This window comes from Entelurus aequoreus, linkage group LG18 (genome assembly GCF_033978785.1).
Source record: "Entelurus aequoreus isolate RoL-2023_Sb linkage group LG18, RoL_Eaeq_v1.1, whole genome shotgun sequence".
NCBI classification, from domain to species: domain Eukaryota; kingdom Metazoa; phylum Chordata; class Actinopteri; order Syngnathiformes; family Syngnathidae; genus Entelurus; species Entelurus aequoreus.
In genome coordinates, this window is record NC_084748.1 from 32338543 (window position 1) to 32366032 (window position 27490).

The 27490-nt window shown below is 39.8% G+C and overlaps 1 protein-coding gene across 2 annotated transcripts in view; it reads right to left on the bottom strand.

Moving 5' to 3' along the window:
• Positions 1–3781: 3781 nt before the first annotated feature.
• gga3a (golgi associated, gamma adaptin ear containing, ARF binding protein 3a) overlaps positions 3782–27490 on the bottom strand; it is a 42947-nt gene continuing 19238 nt past the window's right edge. The window contains exons 14-16 of one of the 2 annotated variants that reach the window (XM_062026997.1): positions 22582–22751; positions 8602–8712; positions 3783–8479 (exon numbers count right to left, since the gene is read on the bottom strand). In XM_062026997.1, the coding sequence (XP_061882981.1) occupies positions 8369–8479; positions 8602–8712; positions 22582–22751 (392 nt within the window). In that variant the 3' untranslated portion in view covers positions 3783–8368. Of the gene's footprint in view, positions 8480–8601; positions 8713–22581; positions 22752–27490 lie in introns of both variants that reach the window. The other variant, XM_062026998.1, reaches the window with a different exon arrangement.

Genomic DNA, 27490 nt, shown 5'->3' on the forward strand with positions numbered 1-27490 from the left:
CAAACTACTTCCTTAACGTAAATGACCGCCATAACCACAACACCAGGGGGAGTTCCACAAACCACGTTAAACCCAGGTTCCGATCTAACAAAGGTCTAAACTCATTCTCCTTCTATGCCACATCAATATGGAATGCACTCCCAACAGGTGTAAAAGAAAATGCATCTCTACCCTCCTTCAAAACCGCACTAAAACAACACCACCAGGCAACTTCAACCCTTGACTAACACCCTCCCCCTTCCACATCCCACCTCCCCGGATTGTAAATAACCAAATGTAAATAATCAAATGTATTTCTAATGTATATACTTGTTCTTATGCTATCTGAACTCACTATGTTCTCTGCTCGCTGTACATATCCTACCAAGTCAGACCTACATGGTTTCAATGCCCATTTCTCTGATGATGCAATTGTTGATGACTGAAGTGCTGTTATGAACCAAACCCTCCTCATCCCACCCCCCGGATTGTAAATAATGTAAATAATTCAATGTATATACTCTGATGATTAACTTGTGTGATGACTGTATTATGATGATAGTATATATTTGTACCATGAATTGATTACGTGGACCCCGACTTAAACAAGTTGAAAAACTTATTTGGGTGTTACCGTTTAGTGGTCAATTGTACGGAATATGTACTGAACTGTGCAATCTACTAATAAAAGTTTCAATCAATCAATCAATCAATCAATCAATCAAGTTTCAATACTGAGAGTAAGACTTAGACTTAGACTTGGACATAGACAAACTTTAATGATCCACAAGGGAAATTGTTCCACACAGTAGCTCATTTACAAAGGATGGCAAGTGTAAGGATGGAAAGGACAATGTAGGTATAAAATAGACTAAAAATGTACCGTAGTAGCAATATAAAATATAACATATATACATAATATTTACATAATATATGTACAGTATGTCATATATACTGATATTTGTCCTGGGCATGACTTTAAAGTGCATCCGGCAGTGGAGGCTCCTCTATGGGGGTCAGGTCTGGTGGCCATGGATGAAGTGCTGGCTGTCCAGGGTCGGGACCCGGGGTGGACTGCTCGCCTGTGCATCGGTTGGGGACATCTCTGCGCTGCTCACCCGTCTCCGCTCGGGATGATCTCCTGCTGGCCCCACTATGGACTGGACTCTCACTATTACGTTGGATCCACTATGGACTGGACTTTCACAATATTATGCTAGACCCACTCAACGTCCATTGCATCCGGTCTCCCCTAGACGACATCTGCGGTCCTCTCCAAGGTTTCTCATTGTCGTTCTCATTGACATCCCACTGGGTTGAGTTTTTCCTTGCCCTTATGTGGGATCTGAACCGAGGATGTCGTTGTGGCTTGTGCAGCCCTTTGAGACACTTGTGATTTAGGGCTATATAAATAAACATTGATTGATTGATTGATTGGGGCACTAGAAGGTTAACCCTTTTACTACTGTTACCCCAGGTGGCCCTTGGCAAAGGCCCAGTACCTGACTGCCCCCTAGCCAGGGATACGGTGAAGACCTCAACGACGGAGCAGGCAGAAGACGGTAGATTTAAGAACTACCACAAAGGCTGCGATGGCGGAAGAAGGCTGCAGCAAAAAAGGGTCCCCAGTCGTCTTGAATTCCATGCCACTGGACCCTGACCCTTTTCTGTCAAGGATCATGTGGTGACTGTCTGTGCACCAGTCTCCCCACGTTAAACAAAGTCACGCACAGGCATCCTCCATAAAGGGGTACACCCCTACCAGGAGGATCATCATACTCGTTCGAGTGACCGCCGATGATGATACTGATATACTATATTATATGTTTATATCATATATACAATATATAACAATTACCATGTACAATATTACAGTATATGTAACAACTGCAGCATAAAATAGAGAGTAGATCCAGCAGAAAATATACATTATAAACAAAGAGAGGTGGCTAACATAGAAGGTGTCAGATAATAGACAGATGTCATCTATTGCTGTATGGCGAGTGATTATACAGCTGAATGAAGGAGTTCTTGAATCAAACACTGTGGGAACAAAGCTGAAGAAGCCTGTTGGAGTATGAACTCCGCTGTCCCTCAATTGTCTGGTGGAGTGGGTGGGCAGGATTGTCCATGATGGCCAGCAGTTTGTCCAGTGTCCTCCTGTCCCTCACTGACACAAAAACGCATCCAACCGCGTGCCAATAGTTTGGCTGGCTTTACGGATCGTTTTGTCAATCCGGTTTAAGTCCCTTTTGCTGGTGCTGCTGCCCCAACAAACCACTGCAAAGTACAGGGCACTGGCCACAACAGACTGATAAAAGATCGCTAACAGCTTGCTGCAAACATTAAAGGACCTAAGCTTCCTCAGGAAAATATGAAAATACTAAAAAATATGAAAAAAAATAAATAAATAAATAAATAAAAAAGACAAAAAGGGCTATCTAAATAATTTAAAATGTTTTTAACAAGGATATCAATTGTCGGGCTTTAGTACTTTTAATCAAACTCCAATATTTTATTGTTAATTTGAAACCATTAAACCAACAGGAAAATGTAGGTTTAACTTTCAGAAATCTACAATGACATATAAAACATTTAGCTTGAAGCATTATAATATTGACAAGCATTTCTAAGTTACTATCATTTATAAATATGTCAAATTTGATCTCTTCTGTTGCAAATTGGGACATCTCCACATCCTTGTTTCTAAACCAATCTCTAATCTCCTCCCAAAATACATGTACACTCTCACATTCCACAGATGATTGACATCCTCTACAGCTCCACATAAATTGATTAACAAGTTGAAAAACTTATTCGGCTGTTACCATTTAGTGGTCAATTGTACGGAATATGTACTGAACTGTGCAATCTACTAATAAAAGTCTCAATCAATCAACATATACAGTATGACAGCCATCAACCTCAATGTTAAATTTAAGTTTAAAAACATCTTTTGTATATTCCATTAATAATTTCAAATTGTATTTCTTTAATTTTGGGAAGTATTTGGTATGTAGGTTGTGCCTAATTAAAGGTATTTAGGCTGCCTTTTTTCACTTGTGTTTACTGAACAAATATCATAGGCTACAATACTTATTGCTATAATTTATAGCAATAATGTCAAAACTAAAAACAAAATGTTTTGGTGTGCAAAACGTTCACCAAGTGTGCAATATTGGTGTTAAGATACAATAGTGTTTTCGTTTTATTTACCGGGACGGCGTGGCGAAGTTGGTAGAGTGGCCGTGCCAGCAATCGGAGGGTTGCTGGTTACTGGGGTTCAATCCCCACCTTCTACCATCCTAGTCACGTCCGTTGTGTCCTTGGGCAAGACACTTCACCCTTGCTCCTGATGGCTGCTGGTTAGCACCTTGCATGGCAGCTCCCACCATCAGTGTGTGAATGGGTGAATGTGGAAATACTGTCAAAGCGCTTTGAGTACCTTGAAGGTAGAAAAGCGCTATACAAGTATTTATCATTTATTTACCTGTACATAGTGCAAGTGTGTAGTGCACAATGTCTTATTTATTACTCATTTTTAGTTCATTACATTTGATTTTTGTTACTGTATGTACAAAGCTGCACAGCAACAATGATATGCCCATTTTGGGATAAATAAAAGTCTATTTCATCCTAATCTGGAACAAAACACCACCTGTAATGCTTGCAAGTAAAGAGTACAGCACAGTTGACAGTTACAGTATATGCTGGAGATCCAGGTCAGTGTAGTGAATTATATTTTGTGAAGTAAATTATATTTTATATAGCGCTTTTCTGAAGGGACTCAAAGACCTTTACATAGTGAAACCCATTATCTAAGTTACATTTAAACCAGTGTGGGTGGCACTGGGAGCAGGTGGGGGAAGTGTCTTGGCCAAGGACACAACGGCAGTGATTAGGATGGCGGAAGCGGGGATTGAACCTGGAACCTTCAAGTTGCTGGCACGGCCGCTCTACCAACCAAGCCACGACAGCCCGAGTAGTGAGACATGGTGGGTATATGCTTAAAAATGAGGCAACAATCAGAAAATGTAATTATTTATTTTTCATGGACTGGAAAAAAAAAAAGAAAAAGAAAAAAAAAAAAGAGTAATTCAACCACCTCAAACACTTTGATAAATGTACAGAACATATCTTACAATGTAGAACAGTGGTGTCAAACGTATGGCCCGACAGCGGGGAAAAGTTTTTATCCGGCCCCCGGGATGAGTTTGCGAAGTATAAAAACTAACCTGAAATTTTTTAATGAAATAAACAGCTGTTCTAAATGTGTCCACTGGATGTCACAATAGCAATTATTTGTATCTTTGTAGATTATGCTACTTATGTACAAAAGAAACCACATGATGTTAGTACATCAGTTGAGAAAAATGATCAAACTACATAAATACCATACTGTAATTTGATTTTGATATCATTTTTTTATCTTGATAGATTGAAAATCAACACCAATGAGTTGACTGCTGAAAATTATCGCGTAATTTATTCAGAAAATATAAATAACGACAAATAAAGTATATATACTATTAAACGCAACAGGTAATTGTAAAAAAAACACAACAACATTATGATTTGTACAATTTCAGAATGTGCTTGTTCTATTTTTAAACAAAGAAAACAATCTGAAGTTGTCTTTATTTTTAAGTTATCGTGCCGTGATTTTACCAGTCCGGCTCACTTGGGAGTAGATTTTTCTCATGTGGCCTCTGATCTAAAATGAGTTGGACACCCCTGATGTAGAACATCTTCACAAAAAGACAAAAGCTTTTTTTTAATTTTTTTTTTTTTCCACCGGCGTGATGATTTCACTACCAAACATATACATTCAATTCGTCAACAAATGTTTCCTTCATATGGGAAACAATATAGAGGCAAAAACAATCATTATACATACCTATCATTACCTTAAATAAAGCAGTTATCAAGTAGAATAATCTCTTTTTGGTTGTCAACAACTAGCTCGAAGAGGTCATATTTAAAACACTTTCATGTAATGGTGGTTCTTTGGTCAAAATGTTGCAAAGATCATGTTGTCCGCCCTGAGATCGGTAGGTTGTGAGTTCAAACCTTGGCCAAGTCATACCAAAGACTATAAAAATGGGACTCATTACCTCCCTGCTTGGCACTCAGCATCAAGGGTTGGAATTGGGGGTTAAATCACCAAAATGATTCCCGGGCACGGCCACCGCTGCTGCCCACTGCTCCCCTCACCTCCCAGGGGGTGATCAAGGGTTATGGGTCAAATGCAGAGAATAATTTCGCCACACTTCGTGTGTGTGTGTGACAATCATTGGCACTTTAACTTTTACAGACCGTTTTCAAGCCACTTTCTGGTTTTGTGGGTGCTTTTATTTACGTGCCTCCACTTTGACAGCCTCTTCTAGGGGTGCACATAAAATTAATTCACATCCGATTCTTATTCATCTCGATTCATAATTAAAAAATAAATACAAATAATAGTCACTTTTCATCTCTGTGCAACCAGAAGGAGCTTTTTTTTAACATGCAACCTGTTTTGAAAAAAGTTTAATTATAATTATACCAAATAATACACTGCGAGAATCATGTTGCATCGAGAATTGATTCTGAATCGAATTGTCAGCCCAGGAATCAGATCGACTCGCCAGGTGCCCAAAAATTCACACCCCTAGCGTCTTCTCCCCATCATCCATGTTGTAGTTTTTAGCGTTTCCATAGCGGAGCTACTGACAGATATAAGTTGGAACTATATGCTATTTTTTTTAAATTAGAAATGGCAACGGCGGAGGATGCGTGTGCATGTACGAGCCGGTCTAACCGCCAACAAGATACAAAAAAAAAAAAGGAGCTTATTGACTATTACGTCAATTTCAATTCAGGGCAAGAGTGAAAAATGTCTGTCCACTAGGCAGGACATGACAGAAAATAATTTCCTTACCTTAAAAGGTGAACTGCACTTGTTTTTGGAATTTTGCCTATCGATTACAATCATTATGAGAGACAAGAAAACAGATTTTTGTTGTTGTTGCATTCTAACGTATAAAAATCGGCTCATTGTTAAGTTAAGAAGTCACTAAGTGTGGCAAAATTCTTCTCTGCATTTGACCCATCACCCTGAGGTGAGGGGAGCAGTGGGCAGAAGCGGTGGCCGCGCCCGGGAATCATTTTTGGTGATTTAACCCCCAATTGTAGGTAGCTAGCAATGCAGCTAATGGGAGCAATCCATTCGATCTCTAAATCCCTTTAAAAATGCATTCAGAAACTGTCACCAATACTTAATTTACGTTCCGTAACTGTATAACAACCAAGCTGTAGCGACATTGTTATTGTAAAAACAAACTTTGGTATTAGCCGTAAAAGCTAACTACGGCAAGACAAAACACGTTTGAGTTTGTAATGCACATCTGTACTGACTGAAAAACAAACAATCATATTACAGTATCTGTAACGTATTGGCCCACATTTCATGTTTTGTATGTACACAGCTAGCCAGACAGACCTATGTACTGTAGTTGTAATAACACGCATGACCTGCTGCGTACATCATGATCAATATTATAGTGTGACTCACTCGATGGACAGTTGTCTGTCTGATCCAGCTTGTCAGGGACATTTTTTCCTGTCTGTTTGGGTAAGCACTCCATTTATGTCCAAATAGCTTGGCTTCAAATTCCACATTTTCAGCTTCGTATCGCTTTCAGCTCACTCTCTCGGCTTCTGTCTGCTACAACGTTTCACCCTCTTCTTCGTGCTGGCTTGTAGAAATAGTAGTTCATCTTTTGTTTATTCAGGTGAAAAAAGATAAGGTTGTGAATCCTCATTTGTCCAAAAATAGTTGTTTTCTGCCATGATTAGAACACAAACTAGCGTTTGTATCCGGAAGGAGGACACAGTTGTTGCCAGAAGTCAGACGTGCGCTGCTATGGAAACGAAAACCTATGCTCCCAAGAAGTCAGTTCCGGAAATGATTCAAATGATCAAAATACGGTAAATATTGAAATATTGAACGTGTTACTATTATGTATAGACTTGCAGTGTGTTTAGAAAACATCAATAAAGGGCTTTAACAGCTACAACGGTGACTCCCATTAGCCGCATCTTCCAAGCGTTTTTTTATCATCTTTAAAATCCTAATTAAAAAAAAAAAAAAGACGTGTACTTTTGTTTAATAAAGATTGTGAACGATAGGCAAAATTCTAAAAAAAGTGCAGTTCCCCTTTAGGAGCCTGAATAATTGCTCATGTAACAGCACATCCATAAGTTAAAATGTTGTAACCCTTCCACCCATCAAAAACAATAAATAGTGTGATAGTAAATAAATAATTAAATACAACAATCGTCTGGAAGGAGTGAACAGAATCTTAAAATCTAAACAAAATAGTCTCTTGTATTAAAGTCAAAATATATATATATATTCAATTGAGATCCATGTAAATCCAACTTTAGAATTACAATCAATATTTCTGAATTTTGACAACATGGCCAGACCTTCTAAAGCAGGGCTGTTCAAATGGCTAAAGTGGGGGAAAAGTTACCTGGTTGAGTTCAAAACTTGTGAGACAAACATTTTTGCAGAAAATTCTTAAAAACAGTAGTGCCCTTGTTGTATAGAGGAACTTAGACCACTGTTAACACATTAGCAGATGCTTGTCATTTCAACCATGCATGCAAACATAGAACACTGGGGTCCTAACTTGTGATTTACATAACTGAGGCAGTCCTCAATGCACCCCTTTAAATCCTCCCCTTTTTTGGCATTTACAATTTTTTTCTTCGTAATGTGGTTTATGTTGCAGTAGCTTGTTTACTTTAGATGCAGTGAGTAGTCATTGATCGACTTCTTTAGTTATACTTGTGGTCTTCCCCAAGGTTTAATTTGAGGTCTTCTCTTTTTCATCATTTGGGCTATTATACACGAGTTTGGTTCAAAAAGACTTGTGAGAGACTGACATTTTTTGCAGCAGATTCTTAACAAATAGCAGAGGGCTCCTGTAACTCTGATAGAATAAAAAGGCCAAAATCAAATGTCTACTGTAGAGGACACTGGTTTCACAGAAAAACATATGGTTATAGTGAACGGGAGAAGTAGGTCCATAGCTTTCTGGAAACATGGCAGCTAAAACAATTTAGTTGGAATATTCCTGTTCCAAAGTGTAAAAACAATACTTAATTTGAACTTAACCTAATACAAACAGTATAGAAGAAATCTTTTTTTGATTCGTACTAAAGCCGTGGCTTACGTATTGAACGTTAAACCGCAAGACTGGGACTATTCAAGCGTACCTTCTCACTAAATAAGGGTACAAAAGTTGAAAATAAATAAATAACAGACATAATCCTAGATGCCGTTTCTTTCTCATTGCCCAGATAAATACAATCATTTCAAAGGGAAAGGAGATGGGTGGGGCTACAGAGCACCCCATCTGTCAGGAGGTGGAAAGTCATTAACTTCGCCGACGTCTGCGTAGTGCTGCTGTCCTAGCGTGAATGTCAACTTGAACCTCATGCGAACTTTTTCCTGCAAAGCACGTAACCACGCGCACACAAACACACGTACACACACGCACATGTCCACACACGGTCAAAGGCAAGCAAAACAATACTGGACCAAGTATGAGAACTCCAGGCTATAAACACTACCTTGTGTGGATTGGAAAGCAGCATGACTTGACTGATGGTAGCAGGAGGTGCGATGGGGTTGAAGGAAGCCAGCTGTGTACCCGAGGGTGGCTGCAATCTCACTTTCATTGTCTCAATAAAAGAGGAAAAACACACAAACACATGTCAACATGGCAGTCCTACTCATCTCCTTTTTTTTTTTATCAAGTAGAATGATTTCTGCACAGTTTGCGATGATGTCAGTTTGTTATTTTACCAAAGCACAACTGAATGACTGCAAGAGTTTCTTTGAAATCTGTCACAAAAAAAAACATGTGACCCCATACAATCTCTTTTGGCTTTTTACAGCAGAAAGCTAGAAACAGTTTTCTTGTTATCCTCGTAATGAGCAACGTGCTGTAATGTTGATTAGAGCAGGAGTTCTTAACAATTTTGATTTCAGGTCCAAACTTTTCCACTACGGAATTGGTTAATTACTCTTGATATTAAATCATATTTAAACTGTTTACAGTTTACAACTTGTCAAAGGATATGAAATTTAGTATTTATTTCATACGTAAACCTTAGACCTTGTTCACACTGCAGGTCAATTCCAATTTTTTGCCCATATGTGACCTTAGTCTGATTTTGTCCATGTCAACGTGAACAGTACAATTCCGAATTTTTCAAATGCCAACCAGGCCTCTTTCGTATGTGGATATAAATAGGATATGTAGCCGATGCGACTGCAAAGTGAACGCTACGGTCACATTCATCCGACCAATACGTCATCAAAAAACAGATGGTTGCAAAATAAATAATTGACAAATGAGCAGAAAACAGGCAAAAACAATGTGTTTTAGGAACTCACGTCAATGTTCGACCACTCCTGTCTGCGACTGCTCGCCGACACGCTCTCCGGAGCAGTCATCGAAACAAATGTCCCACAAACTCAGAGAGTCAAAATGATTGCTTCCTTCCTAATCTTCTACGCGCAATAATTCAATTTAGAAAATATTGGCTTTGACTGCACAAAATCCTTAAAATTGCCACAAATGCCCCACGACTGAGACCTACTAGAATTGGAGCCATGCTTCCGTAAAAACACTGTAGCCATATCACATCATGATGTGGGTCAGATTGCACTCACATGAGACAAAATCCAATTTTGGACATCCAACCCTGCAGTGTGAACGTAGCTTTAGGTTTAGGCCAGGCTGATTAGAAAAATCAATACTCACCAAATATACTGCAAAAGAAGGGATCCATAAACAACTGACAAAAATACATTTACATACAATTATGTTGTGCTAAAATAAATAACTAAATCAATAATGCATATGTTTCTCAACAAACTGTCAATAAAATTAAAGTGCAAATGAAAATACAGCTTCAGCACTTTAGTCATAATTTTGGCGTTTAAAAAAACTTCTATGACTTTAGCTTCACACTTCTGTTTGTTTGAGATTGTCATTACTGCCGCAAGTGGTGGAAAAGTGTATTACAACTGATTAAGTGTATTACAACTGATTACTGTATACGACCATAGCTGAGAAACTGATGTTTTGACTGTCCTCTAGAGGGCGCTCGCGGCCCAACAAGAAGCTATGGATTAGAGCAGTGGAATGGTATTTTTAAAAAAAATTTAATTTATTTTTGTCATAAAGAAATACAATCATGTGTGCTTACGGACTGTATCCCTGCAGACTACAGGTATAATGTAGGAACCAGAAATATTAATAACAGAAAGAAACAACCCTTTTGTGCGAATGAGTGTGAATGGGGGAGGGAGGCTTTTTGGGTTGGTGCACTAATTGTAAGTGTATCTTGTGTTTTTTTATGTTGATTTAATAAAAAAAAAAAAAAAAAAAAAAAAAAAAAAAATTGTTTTATTTTTTTTATTTCTTGTGCGGCCCGGTACCAATTGATCCAAGGACCGGAACCGGGCCGCGGCCCGATGGTTGGGGACCACTGGATTAGAGCACAAGAAATTAAAGTTTCAAAACATGTCAGTGCCTCATCAGGTATGAACCTCACCACACGTCACCCCTCTGCAGTGTGTGGGACAACAATTCCGGCAAAGAGCAGTAATGCAACACATCCTTGAACATTTTTAATTAATTTTGTGTCATTAAAGCAAAAATAAACTACATTGTCTGCACTGTATTGTCATTAATTCAGGTCATTGTATTCTCTGGATGAATTTGTAACTGGACTGGTTAGGTTGTCTAAGCAGAGGTTTTGTCTCTCATATGAGCAGGCTTTCTCAGTTCAAGTTCAAGTATCACATAGGACAGCTCTAGTCTGTGAGGACAAAGCAGGATACAAGTATTTATCCTCTGAGCTACAAACAAGAAAACAAAAAAAATCATTGTGCTCTTTTGTGGTGCAAAAATCACAGTGGTTACAACCCGATAAGTGAGACCTCTGCTGGAAAACAACAGTCATTTGGGTGGAATTACTCTTGTTAGTATTCCATTTGGTTGTAAGGATGGTTGAGAGTGCACTTCAAACCAGAGGTGGCTGTGTTTTGTTTATTTGTTAGAGGCTACCACAAGGGCCATCACCAGGGGAGACTGCGATAACTCTCTTTTGGTGAAATAGTTTTTTTCTCCACAAGGTAGGCTTACTGTGGAATGGTTCACTACTCGGGAATTCTCCAGCTTTGTTACTCTTAGAAGTCAATAAAAAGCCTGGTTCAAAAGTAAACAGATTTGTGACCACACAATAATAAATACAACGGTAGAAAAAATATATATTTTAAGTTATAATCTCGCACCTATATAACCCAATCTAGACATCATCTAAATATATACATCATGGCACTTTATAGTGCTATGTGCATATCATTATGGCACTTAATACAGGCTGCACTACAACACTTTACAGTAACTGAGGGCATGTCCCCACAATAACGTTTATGTTTCGTTTTGCGTCTGCAGTGTCACATCAAGAATGTGTCACTGGGGGGAAAATTATGTAATACAATGTCTCGCCACAAGTGGAGCTGTCAGCAGACACAGACCAGAGCTGTGTTTAGGTCAGTGGTTTTTAACCTGGGTTCGAGCGAACCCTAAGGGTTTCTGTGAGTTGGCCTCAGGGGTTCGGCGGGGCCTCCGCCGCGGAGGTCAAGACACACCCGACTCATCGTGTAAATAAAAACTTCCCCCTATCGGCGTATTATGGATACCCCCAAACAATGTTCCCTCTAATTTTCCATATGCGTGAGCAAACGCAAAAACTCCTTGAGCATTCAGTGGCGCACATGTGAGTGACGTCAGACGTGCACATGCACTGTGACCACACCAGCAGCACACCTGTCCCAAACCTGACTAAATAACAAGTTAAATGTTTTACTCTTATAACCAAATGACAGCAGTCATTTCCATGAGATTTTTTTCTAAAATAAGTGTTTTGGCCCACTTACAATGACAATAACAAAAAATATAGTTTTTCATGAGCTGTGTAATAGTATTGTATGTCTGGGTGGAAAACGAAGAAAAGGAACAGACTTTGCTGAGATAAAAAGGAGGGGCACTTGCCAAGGTGAAGCCACGCATATCTGAACTGGTCTCTCAAAGGCAACAGCAGAAGTCACTGATTTGTAGGTGTGTAATTTGTTGTGAGTTCATGCACTGTGTTGGTTTTGTTCTTTGAACAAGGTGCTGTTCATGCACGGTTCATTTTGTTCACCAGTAAAAAAACATAACTTTGTCTCGAATTTGAAAAAAAACTTACAAAAATAATTTTTCACGAAAGAATTCGGTGAATCCGCATATGAAACTGGTGGGGTTCGGTACCTCCAACAAGGTTAAGAACCACTTGTCTAGGTTGTATTCACCCGACGTCATGTCTGGCTCATTAACTGTGCGAGGCTGGAAGTAGTGGGCTAGCGAGCGTCTGACGTCATAGCATTCTGGCTGGCTGGCATTTTGCCTTTCTTATAGAAAAATGCCCTATGCTTACGTTGCTTTAGGCCAGGGGTCGGCAACTCTCGTGGCTCCCTGGAGCTTTTTAAAAAAATGGCGGTCCATGAACGCACCGTAGTTGTGTGGCCTGTGACGCAGAAGTTTGTTTACATCAAGGGTGCCCATTAGATCGATCGCGAGCTACCGGTCGATTGGTGAGGGTGTGTCACTCGATTGCGATGCATTAAAAAAAAAAAGTAAACCTAAAAATTACTGATCATCAATTTTCACTACGACGTCACTTTTATTACTTGGTTGACATTCACGGCACTCGAGGATAGGGATGATACTCGAAACCGGTTTTCCCGGTTGTTCGATAAGAAAAGAACCGAGTTCTCGGACTCAAATCCCTTTTTGAGAACCGGTACACGTTATCGAGACCACTATAGTAAAGAAAAAGAGTTGGTTCTTTATTCGAATCCCTCGGAACGAATCCAGTCCCGACCAGAAATGCTCCGTGTGACATCACAAGAAATGACGTCACGTAGCTCAGTCATTAGGCGCAGATAGCGAAAGCAGGAAAAAAATGGACGGGAAAAAGCGCTCCAAGGTGTAATAAAGTTCAAAACAAAAGGTATAATCCAATGAATAACTTTACTGAGAGATTTGAGAAGACTACAAACAAACACATGACGAACACTTTTACGACCAACCGGAAACATAGCAACGCACCTCCTTTACGGCAGCTGTCGCAACGTTCTTAAAGCAACCGCAGCACATACATATATATAAAACACATCTCCCTTTTTTAACTTTTGTTTTTCTTTCCTTGTAAACAAAACCAAATCACACTGTATATGTGTTGTCTGTCTAATTATAAATAATGCAGACGAGGCGTGTTGGCTGAGTTCTTGACGTTTACTTTCACCATACTTGCCAACCTTGAGACCTCCAATATCGGGAGGTGGGGGTGGGGGTGGGGGCCTTGGTCGGGGGTGGGGGGGCGTGGTTAGGGGGGGCGTGGTTAAGAGGAGAGTATATTTACAGCTAGAATTCCCCAACTCAAATATTTCATATATATATATATATATATATATATATATATATATATATATATATATATATATATATATATATATATATATATATATACTGTACATATTCAAGTACATATGCACACATACACTCATGCACATAATCACGTTTCATCAAACATACATTAACGTTGTTGCCCTAGGGTAAACTGGGTATAACACATGGCACACTGACAAAGCTTAACCTATTGTTACTATAACAATCTACAAGGTTAAGGTTGCTTCTCTTTCTTCCCCTCCCTTTTTCTGCATTCTTTCGTATCTCAAGTTATCATTACGTATATGTATTGTTGCATTTGAACAATTGTATTGTTGATAATAAAGGTAAAGTACTGGTATTGTTTATTATCAATAGCACTATTTCTATTGGTATTCATATTGCTCCATTATTGCTCCATTTTTAGTGTAATAATGCTCAGTTCTGTATTTTTTTTTTAAATTTTCGCTAACTGCTTATTTGCTATTACTTTTACCATCATATTTGTACATGTCATATTTGCTGATGTTGCTCTGTTGTTGTTGTTGTGTTTGCTGTTGTTGTTTTTGTCTCTCTGTCTAATCCCCCTCTTGTCCCCACAATTCCCCCCTCTGTCTTCCTTTTTATCTCTTTCTATCCCCTCCTGCTCCGGCCCGGCTGCACCAAATGATAATATAAATACATTTAATAAAGTCAAAATACAAGTAAGGCAACAAGAGAAGTATCCTACACTTCTCTTTTGGAAAGTAAATCTGAACAGCCGATATGGGCATCTACATCTGCTATATGATTTGCCCGAGAAGCTGGGCAGGACATAAAAAAAAAAAAAAAAAAAAAAAAAATATATATATATATATATATATATATATATATATATATATATATATATATATATATATATATATATATATATATATATATATATATGTGATGGTCCACAAGGTCGGCAGGTCCACAGCGATCCCAGGAGGGGGGACACTTTGGAGGAGATGGAGAGGCTCATTAAACCAGCTGAACCAACTATTCCTTTTAAGGCGGAGGAACCAAGCTGGCAAGAAGTCAACAGCTTCCTCAAGAAGGCAAGAGGAAAATCAGCCCCAGGGCCGAACGGCATCTCGTACAATGTTTACAAGCATTGCGAAAGGCTCAGGAAACGACTCTGGAAGCTGCTGACGGTGGCGTGGAGGAAGAACTTCCTTGCTGATGAATGGCTGGTGGCTGAGGGGTGCTTCATCCCTAAGGAAGAAAACTCTTCAGGGATTAAGCAATTCCGTACCATCTCCCTCCTCAATGTGGAAGCTAAGCTCTTCCTGGGGATTCTGGCGAAGAGGTTAACCACCTTCATGTTGGATAATGGCTACATGGATACTTCAGTTCAAAAAGGTGGCATTCCAGGGGTATCTGGCTGTCTCGAACACACCAGCGTAATCTCCAAGATCATCGAGGATGCAAAGAGGAACCACGGAGACCTAGCAGTCTTGATCTAACAAATGCCTATGGAACGATACCCCACAAGTTAGTGGAGCTGACTTTGAAGACCTACCACATACCAGAGCGATTCCAGAAACTCTTGCGTCAGTACTTTGACAGGTTCAACATGCAATTCACCTGCGTAGAATTCACCACCAACTGGCAGAGACTCGAAGTGGGCATTGTCACTGGCTGCACAATTTCAGTGATTTTATTTTCTGCAGCCATGAACCTTCTTGTCAAGTCGGCAGAGAAGTTAGGTCGAGGCGCAGTCCTTGCAAGCGGAATCCAGATGCTGCCCATTAGAGCGTTCATGGACGACCTTACCATCACAGCAAGATCAGTGCCAGAAGGAAGATGGATTTTGGAGGACCTGATTGAGCTCACCAATTGGGCAAGGATGGAGTTCAAACCGGCAAAGTCCAGAAGCCTAGTTCTGAAGAAAGGGCGTGTTCAGGACCAGTTTCGCTTCAAGATCAGGGAGAACATCATCCCAACTGTCCAAGAGAAACCTGTGAAGTGCTTGGGGAAGTGGTATAGGGCAGACCTCAATGACCGGCTGAGTGTGAGAGAAATGCTTAGCCAAGCAGAAGCCTGGATGACATCCCTCGAAAAGAGCGGCCTCCCGGGCAAGTATAAGGCCTGGGGTTACCAACATGGGGTTCTACCCCGTCTGCTCTGGCCACTCCTGGTTTATGAGGTACCTGTATCCACAGTTGAGAGTCTGGAGAAAAAGTTGAACACCTACTTGAGGAGATGGCTGGGTGTCCCAAGAAGCTTCTGTTCCATTTGACTGTACAGCACAGGAAGCAAGCTACAGCTGCCAATAACATCAGTGGTGGAGGAGTACAAGGTGACAAAAACACGCCAGGCCATGATGCTACGAGACAGCAAAGACGAGCGAGTACGGCAGGCAGGCATTGTCGTCAGGTCAGGCAGAAAGTGGTTAGCCAGCAAAGCACTGAGGGAGGCGGAGGATCGACTGCATCACACGGACATTGTGGGATCAGTAGCCCAGGGAAGACTTGGTCTGGGTTGCTCATCCAGAACAAGATGGAACAAAGCTGACCCAAAGGAGCGGCGAGGCTTGGTGCAGAGGGAGGTCCGAAAGGCTGAGGAGGAAAGCCGGTATGTCAAGGCAATAGCCATGAAAAAACAGGGCAGCTGGACTAGATGGGAGAGTGTAAAAGACAGATCTCTAACCTGGCAGGACATCTGGAGCATGGAAGGCCACCGGATCAAGTTCCTGCTGTGTTCTACATATGATGTCCTGCCCACCCCATCAAACCTCCATACTTGGGGAATGGTAGAGAGCCCCAGCTGCACACTCTGCGGGAAGATAGCTAACCTGGAGCATGTCCTCTCCTCTTGTCACTCAAGCTTAGCAGATGGCAAGTTCTGGTGGCGTCATGACCAGATCCTTGCTCAGCTGGCAGAAGGTGTTGAGCAGGCCAGGAAGAGGACAAGGCAGCTCTCTAATGGGCCACGCTTCATCCACTTCGTCAGGGCAGGTGAAAGCGCAGCAGCAGCAGGGAGGAACAAAGGAGTCCTGGCCACAGCAAACGACTGGGAGATGCGGGCCGACCTGAAGAAGCAGCTCAAATTCCCAGAGGAGATAGCCCACACTACCCTGAGACCTGATATTGTTCTGTGGTCTAGAGGAACCAAACAGGTGGTGCTTATCGAGCTGACAGTACCTTGGGAAGAGAGGATGGAGGAGGCGTACGAACGCAAGCTCAAGAAGTACCAAACCCTCATCCTCGAGAGCCAGCACAATGGATGGAAGGCCTGGAACCTACCGGTGGAGGTGGGCTGTAGAGGCTTTGCGGGGCGGTCGCTCTGGAGAGCACTCGGACTGCTAGGGATCGAGGGGCTGGCTAGGAAGCGGCTGGTAGACAACACCACTAGAAGGGCAGAGGAAGCATCACGCTGGATTTGGTTACAAAGAAAGGTGCGGTGGCAGAGCCGACCTACTGAAGGACTAGGGACATAGAGTTGGGTGGCATTCAGCGGGGGTAGATCCAGGACGCTGGATCTGCTGTCGAGCCCCTCCGAAGCGTCATGGGCTTAATTCGACGAAACGTTGATGACGGGGGGTGCCCATTTGAGAATCTGCTGATGCCAACCAACTCATGTCCAGTTGAGGTATGCGGTCAAGCTTAGTTTTGGCTCAGGGAAGAGGACGTCCCTGCCATGCAGAGTCCCGCCGGTGCCTTGATGGAAGGAGAGATGAAGAGAGCGAGGCCACAGGCTCACAGATGGTGCAGGGGCGAGTACCTGTAAAGGTGAGCCAGTTCTGATACCCTTATCGTATATATATATATATATATATATATATATATATATATATATATATATATATATATATATATATATATATATATATATATATATATGTGACTGTCCACAACTGTATGTGGCAAAATGCAGCTCCACACTGCTGTCGCTTCAACATATCACTGGCACCAGGTGGATTATGAATTTCTTTTATTACAGTGTCCTGCAAAACAGTGCAAATTGTGAGACTGTGAGTCCACTTGGGTCACGGGATTATCAATTGGAAGGCGTCACAGTTCTGAGCACTTCCCGCAGGTAAAGTACATACCACTTCTCGCCAGCAACAGGCGCTGATGCAACACTTCATTCATAATTTAATCAAGCATAATGAACGTCTGTTTCTACACCGTTACATACATATATATATATATATATATATATATATATATATATATATATATATATATATATATATATATATATATATATATATATATATATATATATATATATATATATATATATATATATATATATATATATATATATATATTATATATAATAACAGAAATACTTGAATTTTAGTGTTCATTTATTTACACATATACACACACACACACACACAACACTCATCTACTCATTGTTGTACTTGAAAGTACAATGCTTTGTTAAGGGTTGAATTGTCCATCCTCTTTCTATTCTCTGTCACTATTTTTCTAACCATGCTGAACACCCTCTCTGATGATGCATTGCTGTGTGGCACGCACAAAAGTGCTTTCATCAAATGCACGAGAGTGTGGAATCTTCCATCTCTCCCTAGCATGGCCCAAAACCGGTCAATCCTTGCTTCCTGGGGAAGATCTTCCCTGGCAAGCAATTGGTACTCCAGTACTTGTACCCGGAGGCTGGTCAGGCCTAATCGCAGCTGCGGCAGACTTTTTTTTTTGGGGGGCGTGGCGTCCAGCTCCGGCTGAATACCGGGAGTTTGTCGGGAGAAAATCTCTGTCGGGAGGTTGTCGGGAGAGGCGCTGAATATCGGGATTCTCCCGCTAAAAACGGGAGGGTTGGCAAGTATGACTTTCACAGCGTGCTTATGCTCGTCACTCCCGTTGCATGCTGGGTATTGTAGTTGTTATGTTCCCCAGCTCATAACATCTTTCCCCCTATAAAGAAATGATGTTAACTCAAAGTGTATTTCTTTTTTTAGCTTTAACTTTTCATTTTTTAGCATTGTAACCGCATTTGCAAACAACTTTTCTCTTCATAGAATTTTCTTTCAATAAAGAAATAAAGTGCAAAAATGTCAAATCATCATAACAAACAGTTATGTCAAATAGCAGCAGAAGTGCACTTTTTGGAGAACTGTATTATTTTCAGTTTTGTGCCCAAAGGACTGATTTTATTTAACACTATATTATAATTTATACACCTATAGTGATCACAGAGTGTTGTTTTTGTGTTACTGTATATATTTGTTTTTCTGAAAAATCCCACTTAATATACTTTGGGTAACAACAGTCAATATTTATTTTTATTTTTATTTTTTTTAGGGGGGGTAACAGTCAATATTTATTTATTAGATTAAATTGTTTTCTTATATAATATAAGTGAGCTTTTGTTAAACCAATTATTGTGTGTTTTTTTCCATATATATGGAAAAGATAGGTTGTTGTATATACAACAACCTATCTGGACTCGATTAGAGAATCGATAAGGAATCGGTTCGATAAGAGGATTCGATAATAGGCTCGAACTCGATAATTTCTTATCAAACATCATCCCTACTCGAGGATCTTGTGCGATGACGTTGGCTGCTGCAAGCTTAGGGACGCGTCTAGCACTTTTTATTACAACAGACTCTCTCTCCATACCGGCTGTCAAAAGTGTACAGACCGAACACACAGTTCCTGTTTTCACAATAAAAGTGCTGCTCCATCCTGCCTGCGCTAACAAAATAAAAGTCTCTAACCATTGCATTCAAGCTAGCATCTGAGGAGTTAACTCCAATGTGTCTTATAAACGGTATAAAAATGAGTATGGAAGTGGGACAAATAAAAAACTAAAAATCACCACTTGCATGTGGTGTTAGAAAGAGGAAGATTTTTTCCCCTTCCACAATGTAAATTCAAAGTTGTGGAGCTTATCTGCAACTACTGTGAATCCTGTCTGATTACAAGCAATGCAAGTCATCAGAATAAGGTAATACACCAACATAGTCGATCACATCAACTTGGTCAATTGATAAGAAGCACACCTGCTGAAAAAGTGTGGGCATCCCTAGTTTACATGTATAACTTTCTCCGATGCTGCCACAGAAAGACTAATGTCTTCCAATGTTGTAAAATGCGTAGAATAAATATTACATTTCAACATTTTTATCACCAAAGATTTGCGTCAGTCTGCGACACACGGGGTGGTGCCAAGCAGGTGGCTGTTGCCAACAAAACAAATACCTGTGCAAGCAGATATTCTCAAACATGAACAACATCAAATCCATATACCGCACAAGCCTCACAGATAAGAGCTTGCAGTGTAATATAGCTAATATAGACACTTACATAATGTGTTGCTTTCATTATAACACTTACAGTCATGCTCATAAGTTTACATACCCTGGTAGAATTTATGATTTCTTGGCCATTCTTCAGAGAATATGAATGATAACACAAAAACCTTTCTTCCACTCATGCTTAATGGTTGTGTGAAGCTATTCATTGGAAAACAACTGTGCTTACTCTTTATAAATCAAAATGACAAAAGAAAGTACCCAAATGACCCTGATCAAAAGTTTACATAACCCAGTGACTTTGATCTGATAACATGCACAAACGTTGACACAAGCAGGTTTGAATGGCTAATCAAGGCTCCAATCCTCACCTGTGGCATGTTTGTTTGTAATTAATGTGTGTGTATAAAAGGTCAGTCAGTTTCTGGGCTTCTGACAGACCATTGCATCTTACATCCAGTGCTGCACAGATGTTTCTGGATTCTGAGTCATGGGGAAGGCAAAATAATTGTCAAAGGATCTGCGAGAAAAGGTAATTGAACTGCATAAAATAGGAAAGGGGTATAAAAAGATATCCAAGGAATTGAGAATGCCAATCAGCAGTGTTCAAACGCTGATTAAGAAGTGGAAAATGAGGGATTCAGGTAGACCAGCAAAGATTTCAGCCACAACTGCCAGGGAAATTGTTCCGAGATGTAAAGAAAAATCAACAAATAACTTCAGCTGAAATACAGGACTCTCTGAAAAATTGTGGTGTGGCTGTTTCAAGATGCACAATAAGGAGGCACTTGAAGAAAAATGGGCTGCATGGTCGAGTCGCCAGAAGAAAGCCATTTCTGCGCAAATGTCACAAAGTATCCCGCTTACATTACGCCAAACAGCACAGAGACAAGCCTCAAAACTTCTGGAACAAAGTAATTTGGAGTGATGGCTTTTTTTGGTGACTCGACCAGGCAGCCCATTTTTCTTTGAGCTGGTTTGCCTAACGCACGTTAACTATTAGCATACAAAAGTATTTTTGCTAGCGTTTCTTACATTAGCATGCTAACATTTCTTCTTACCCAGCCATGAGCTAGCTTCTTAACGTTAGCATGCTAGCTGGTATGCTAACATTAGCATGGCAACTTTTCCAGCTAATATTACACTTTTTTCTCTAATTCCGCAGCCGTACACCTTAGAGTCATATACCTTGGAATGTGACACCTGTTAACTATGAGCGTGCTAACGTTAGCATGCTAGCACACTAACATTAAAGTGCTAACTTTTTTTTGCTAATTTTACGCTTTTTTCTGTAATTCGTCAGCCATACACTTTAGAGTCTGTGTATGTGTAACATGCTACATGTTAGCATGCTAACATTTGCATGCTAACTTTTTCTGCTAAGTTCACACTTTTTTCTATAATTCCACTACCATACACCTTAGAGTCATAGAACTTGGTATGTGACACATGCTAAATGTTAGCATGCTAACTTTTTTAGCTGCTTTTAAACTTTTTTTTCTAATTCCACAGCCATACACCTTACATTCATCTAACTTGGTATGTGACACATGCTAACTGTTAGCACGCCAACGTTACCACACATGCCGCGTGTTAGCATTTTTTGTTAGCATGCTAACGATTTAGGCTAGCCCTGGAGATAATTTTGTACCGTTACATCTAAAACTCACGGATTCGGTCACTCTGCATCATTTTAAAAGTACGGTGGCTTCCGGCGACCCCCGGCCAGAGGTCCAGGGCACAGGTAGCAGGCCCATCAAAATTTCTATTTCTATTTCTTAGTCTCATTTGCAAGTATTATATAATATACTTTGTACACAGCTGCAATTCGAAGATGCTTTATGCAGTGACGAGCGGTGACCTTTACACCAGATGAGATTTTTTTTTGTTCTTTTTTTTTTTTTTTAAACTTATATTCATATGCTCTTTGTTATACTTTTTGGTCCCATTGTCTTCAGTAAAAAAAAAAAAATATTTAGAGTATTTGTATTTATTTGTATCTGAAGCAGTACTATCTATGCTCCATGAAAACAGATTATGTTTGATCACATTTGTTCTGGCCGAGATAGATATTGTGATCAATGAACTGCACTATGCCATCGATAACCTACACAACTGGATGCGGAGTATGTCATGCCATGAAATGAAAACAGATTTTGTTTGATCACATTTGTTGTGTCTTAAAGTCCAATTTGATCTGGGAAATATAATCATCCATATTGGTAGACACATTCATTCATACCATTTCATTCAAAGCAGTACAACAAATTTTGGGGAGAATTTGGTCATAATAATAATAATGATAATAATGGATTAGATTTATATAGCGCTTTGCTAGACACTCAAAGCACTTCACAGAGACGTGAGAACCCATCATTCTCACTTCTCTGTGGTTATGAGAAGTAAGAATGATGGGTTCTCACTTCTGCCTATAGAAGTACCAAATTCTCACTTCTGCCGATAAAAGTACCAAATTCTATACCCATCCTTGAATGTGATATATATTGTTATCGCAAGAGGCGTCAATGTATATCACAAAATGAATTTTAGACCCCAATGTTATCCAAAGGTGTCTAAACTTCATACACTCCATATAAAGAATGCAAATGTGCAGTCTAATTCTCACTAAACAACCTTGGCAGAGGTGTGGCTTTCAAGTAAAGGCATAATTTTGCAGACAAGCTGTTGTACTGAATCTTATTTACATTATGCAGAGGACTCTTCATGACACAAAATGACTTTTGAATAGCAATTAAGTGTGAATTACCAAGGGATTAAAAGAGGATTTACCTTGGGAACTGCAGCCTGCAGTACAAAGTCGCAGACAGGGAGAGGAGATGTATTTAGCACGGACGCAACAATCACCAAAACATCAGGGCAGCCAGGGGGACAGTCGCTAGCAAAATGTAGCAGCACACGAACGCCGCTCTCGTCATACGCTGTGATGGGACACAGCTTACCTAAAATAAAACAGAAATTCAGCTTTCCGAGCACGTACCAGCAGGTTTGTTAAATTAGTGGCATTAACCTTCGTCAACAGGTTATTTCCCCTGACTGCAAATTGCATCTCATTAATTTTTGCAATTTTGTTTTGACACAATTCCTCAGGGTTCATCCACCTTTACCAAGATTAAAGGAGAACTGCACTTTTAAAAAAATATTTTGCCTATCGTTCACAATCATGAAAGACATGACAACGGATGCATTTTTTTAACGCATTCTAACTTGTAAATAAACGTACATTAAAGTCTGCTTACAGCAGAGCCAATTAGAGGTCCTTTAATTCACCCATAAAATCCAATAACCAACCATTCAAACAATATTAAATTTACATTTCGTGACTTGAATATTAACCAAGTGTTAGAGATATTGTTATCATAAGCGCTAACGCAGACAAAGTATTTATAGCGGCACCGTGATCAACTTCCTGTGTCCCTATGTTTACATCATTGAGTGGTCTGCTGCTTCCTCGCATCCTTGTTCCCTGGAAGTTTGCAACTCACCTGGACAGAAGAAGTCTGAGTAGGCATTATGACAAGTTGGGACACTTTGACCGAAAATGGCGAGAACGTCACAAAAAATACGCTTGGTGTCCGTCCCCCACACAATGCGTTTCTTTGTAAGGATTATGAGTCGTTCTTCATCTAAATGGGAATATATGAATATCCTAGTAGTCGGCATTCTAGTGAAAGCAAACATTGTACATTAAGTGATGCTTTATTATGGTAGTTGGCTCTCATAAAACCTACAGTGAGTAATAATCAGTGATGAAGGGGAAAAAAAAGCAAACGTGATGCGTTTTTGAAATGAATGTGCTGCGTATGCTTAAAATGATCAAAATACGTAAATATTAAATGTTATTATAAATGTGCCCGTTACTACATTAGATATATACTTACATCATGTATATAAATCCACAATGGAGATGTTTGGATATTTATTTTAGGACTTTATAGGCGAAATCGTTCGGCTCCCATAGGCTCCATTGTAAGCGAACGTTTGTTTGCATTTATTTAATATTTAGAATGCAAAAAAAATTAAATAAAATAAAACATCCATTGTCATGTCTCTCATAATGATTGTGAACGATAGGCAAAATTCCCAAAAAAGTACAGTTTCCCTTTAAATTCAATAACTTGTATGATTAGGTTAAAGGGGACCTATGACAAATGTAATCTTTTCTGTTTTATAAATGTTTGATACTCGTGTTAAACAATGCCAAAGCATCAAATCAAAGGTAGATGCATTTGGGCGTGAGCTTGTAGTTTTTGGATGCCTCTGTTCGCAGGGTTTTGCAGTCAGGCTACGATGTGACATCACAGTGATTTGCTGGATTTGGATTTGGACTTGGACATTAGGTCCAACTATCAGCTAGAGGGGGAGGAGCTCTCTCTGCTTCAGGCTATGAGAAAGCACAAAAAAGGTAACTAAGCTAAAGTGGTATTTTCATTTAATTGTGGCATGTGCATAATGTGCAACATACAGTAAATCCTGCTAAAATCAGCTTTTTTTGCAAGTCTGAATCGACTTGATGTTGTGACCGGGTGAATCTATGTTGCTATAATACATTTTATTTTTGACTGTGACTGTGGGGGAAAAAAGCGGTGCAGACTTCAAGATATAGATTTAAATAGTGTACATTTAAAAAAAAAAAAAAAAGATACTTTTGGGGATGGTTTCATTTGCAATGTGGGAATGCCTCCATAATCTAACGAGATACAGACAGACTCAAAAAACAGGTTAGAAAAGTGACTGTCGAGCAATATTTATAAATAATTTCAACCAAATCCTACTTAATACATATTATCTAACAAAGATATAACAAAAGGTGACTTCCTATCAGGAGTTTCATTACACATCTATGAATAAGCTTATTGGTGTGTCTAGAGAGACAGGCAAACAAAAGTGACGTCGAAAAAAAATGTGGTCGCTTATAAATTATTATTCATTATTTCTGTGCGGCCTGGTAGCAAATGCGTTACAAACCGGTGGTTGGGGACCAATTCTCCAAACCAAAAGGAAGTGTTTTAAATGTAAATTAGAAGTCACCAAAGATCCACTTCACTTCCTGTGAATGGGAAATAAATAAAAATCATAGAACCCCTTAATGTTTTCAGCACATGATAGCTAAGATACGTCATTATGTGCACTTTTCAAGCTAAAGCCTTGGTTAGTGAAACCATTTTATATTTCTTTTGTATAATAATCTGTTGTGTACAGTGCATCCAGAAAGTATTCACAGCGCTTCACTTTTTCCACATTTTATAATGTTACAGCCGTTTTCCAAAATGGAATACATTTTAAAAAACACACAATACCATGACAATGTGAAAACATATATATATATATATATATTTTTAGAGATTTTTGCAAATTTGTTAAAAATAAAAAAGTAAGACATTAGATGTAAGTACATGTTCACAGCCCTTGCCCATCCATCCATCCATTTTCTACCGCTTATCCCTTTCAGGGTCGCGGGGGGTGCTGGAGCCTATCTCAACTACAATCGGGCAGAAGGCGGGGTACACCCTGGACAAGTCGCCACCTCATCGCAGGGCCAACAGATAGACAGACAACATTTACACTCACATTCACACACTAGGGCCAATTTAGTGTTGCTAATCAACCTATCCCCAGGTGCATGTCTTTGGAGGTGGGAGGAAGCCGGAGTACCCGGAGGGAACCCATGCAGTCACGGGGAGAACATGGCTCGCCATGAAGCTTAAAAGTGAGCTCAGGGGCATCCTGTTTTAACTGATCATCGTTGAGATGTTCCAACAGCTTAACTGAAGTGCACCTGTGGTAAATTCAGTAGGTTGAACATGATTTGGAAAGGCACACAACTGTCTATATATAGAGGTCCCACACTTGACAGTGCATGAAAAAGAACACACCACGAATGAAGCCAAAGGAATTGTCGGTAGACCTTCGAGACAGGATTGTCTTGAAGCACAAACCTGAGAAAGGGAATAGAAAATATCTGCCGCCTGGAAGGTCCCAATGAGCACAGTGGACCCCATCCTCCATTAATGGACAAGTGATTTTTTTTTTTTTAATACATTTGCAAAAATGTCTAAACATGGTTTAACATTGTCATTGTGGGGTATAGTGTGCAGAATTTTGAGGACAAAAAATTATTTCATTTTGGAATAAGGCAGTAACATAACCATATGTGGAAAAAGTGAAGCGCTGTGAATACTTTCCGGATGCACTTTGTTTTGTATTTTAAATGCATCTTAACAGGAAAGCTAACTGTATTTTTGTCAGGCTTCATGTTTGAAGAGAATAACGCTTTCTCTTCTATTCAAATCGTTTGTTTTTTTTTTAAATGGTATTCATTTATTTATTTTTTCAGTCATCATGTAGTGGGCTATTTATTAGTACCCCCATACTTTTACTTGTATTTCTTACAACTTGTTTTTTGTACAGTAAGCAATGTGTAGCATTTTACATGTAGGCAATATTACAATGTCCTATGCGGGGTAATTCTCGATGTGTAACATGCTTTTAAACAACATTTTACAGAACAAAATATAAAGTCTTAAGTTGCACTAAACTTTTCAAATTCAAATCACTGAGTGTGTTGCTTTTGGGGACACTTTTTAAAAATAATGTGTGTAAATAGAAGAAGATGAGAAGAGGAGAGAATACACGCTGGATATGGAGAGGTAAATGATCATGACATTTCAAGTAAAAGATATCAGTGTGATATGGACTATCAGTATCACCCATCATTGGAATCAGAAGCTGGAAAATCAGAAGCTAACTTCCGCCTCGTTAACATCACTGGGGGCTAGGCGTCCACTAGTTGTGAGTATAAGCCAGGGGTCGGCAACCCAAAATGTTGAACAAGCCATATTGGACCAAAAATACAAAAAACAAATCTGTTGGGAGCCGCAAATAAATAAAAGCCTTATATAATGAAGGCAACACATGATGTACGTGTCTATCTTATCTATATTAGATTGCAAGCTCTTATCCGTGAGGCAAGTGCGGTATTTGGATTTGCTACTACCCACTACGCCATGGGTAGAGCGGCCGTGCCAGAAACCTGAGGGTTGCCGGTTCGCTCCCCACCTCTTGACATCCAAATTGCTGCCGTTGTGTCCTTGGGCAGGACACTTCACCCTTGCCCCCAGTGCTGCTCACACTGGTGAATGAATGATGAATGATGGGTGGTGGTCGGAGGGGCCGTAGGCGCAAACTGGCAGCCAAGCTTCCGTCAGTCTACCCCAGGGCAGCTGTGGCTACGAAAGTAGCTTACCACCACCAGGTGTGAATGAATGATGGGTTCTCACTTCTCTGTGAAGTGCTTTGAGTGTCTAGAAAAGCGCTATATAAATCTAATCCATTATTTGATGTTGTTCATGTTTGAGAATATCTGCTTGCACAGGTGTTTGTTTTGTTTGCAATAGCCACCTGCCTGGCACCACGCCGTGCTGAAAGGCTGACGCAAATCTTCGTTGATAGAAATGTTGAAATTTACACATTCTACACATTTTTACAACATTGGAAAACATTAGTAAAATGGAGGGTTCCTAAGAGGGTGAGATAACGCCTAGAATTTACTGGCTCAGAATGGCCAAAGGTACAGCTGTGTGTGTCTAATTTAAAGAAAACAGTAGGCTGTCTTCTTCTAAAGGATTTATTACAATCTTTGGCAAGCTGGGTAACGTTTGCTGTGGTCTATAACATCATG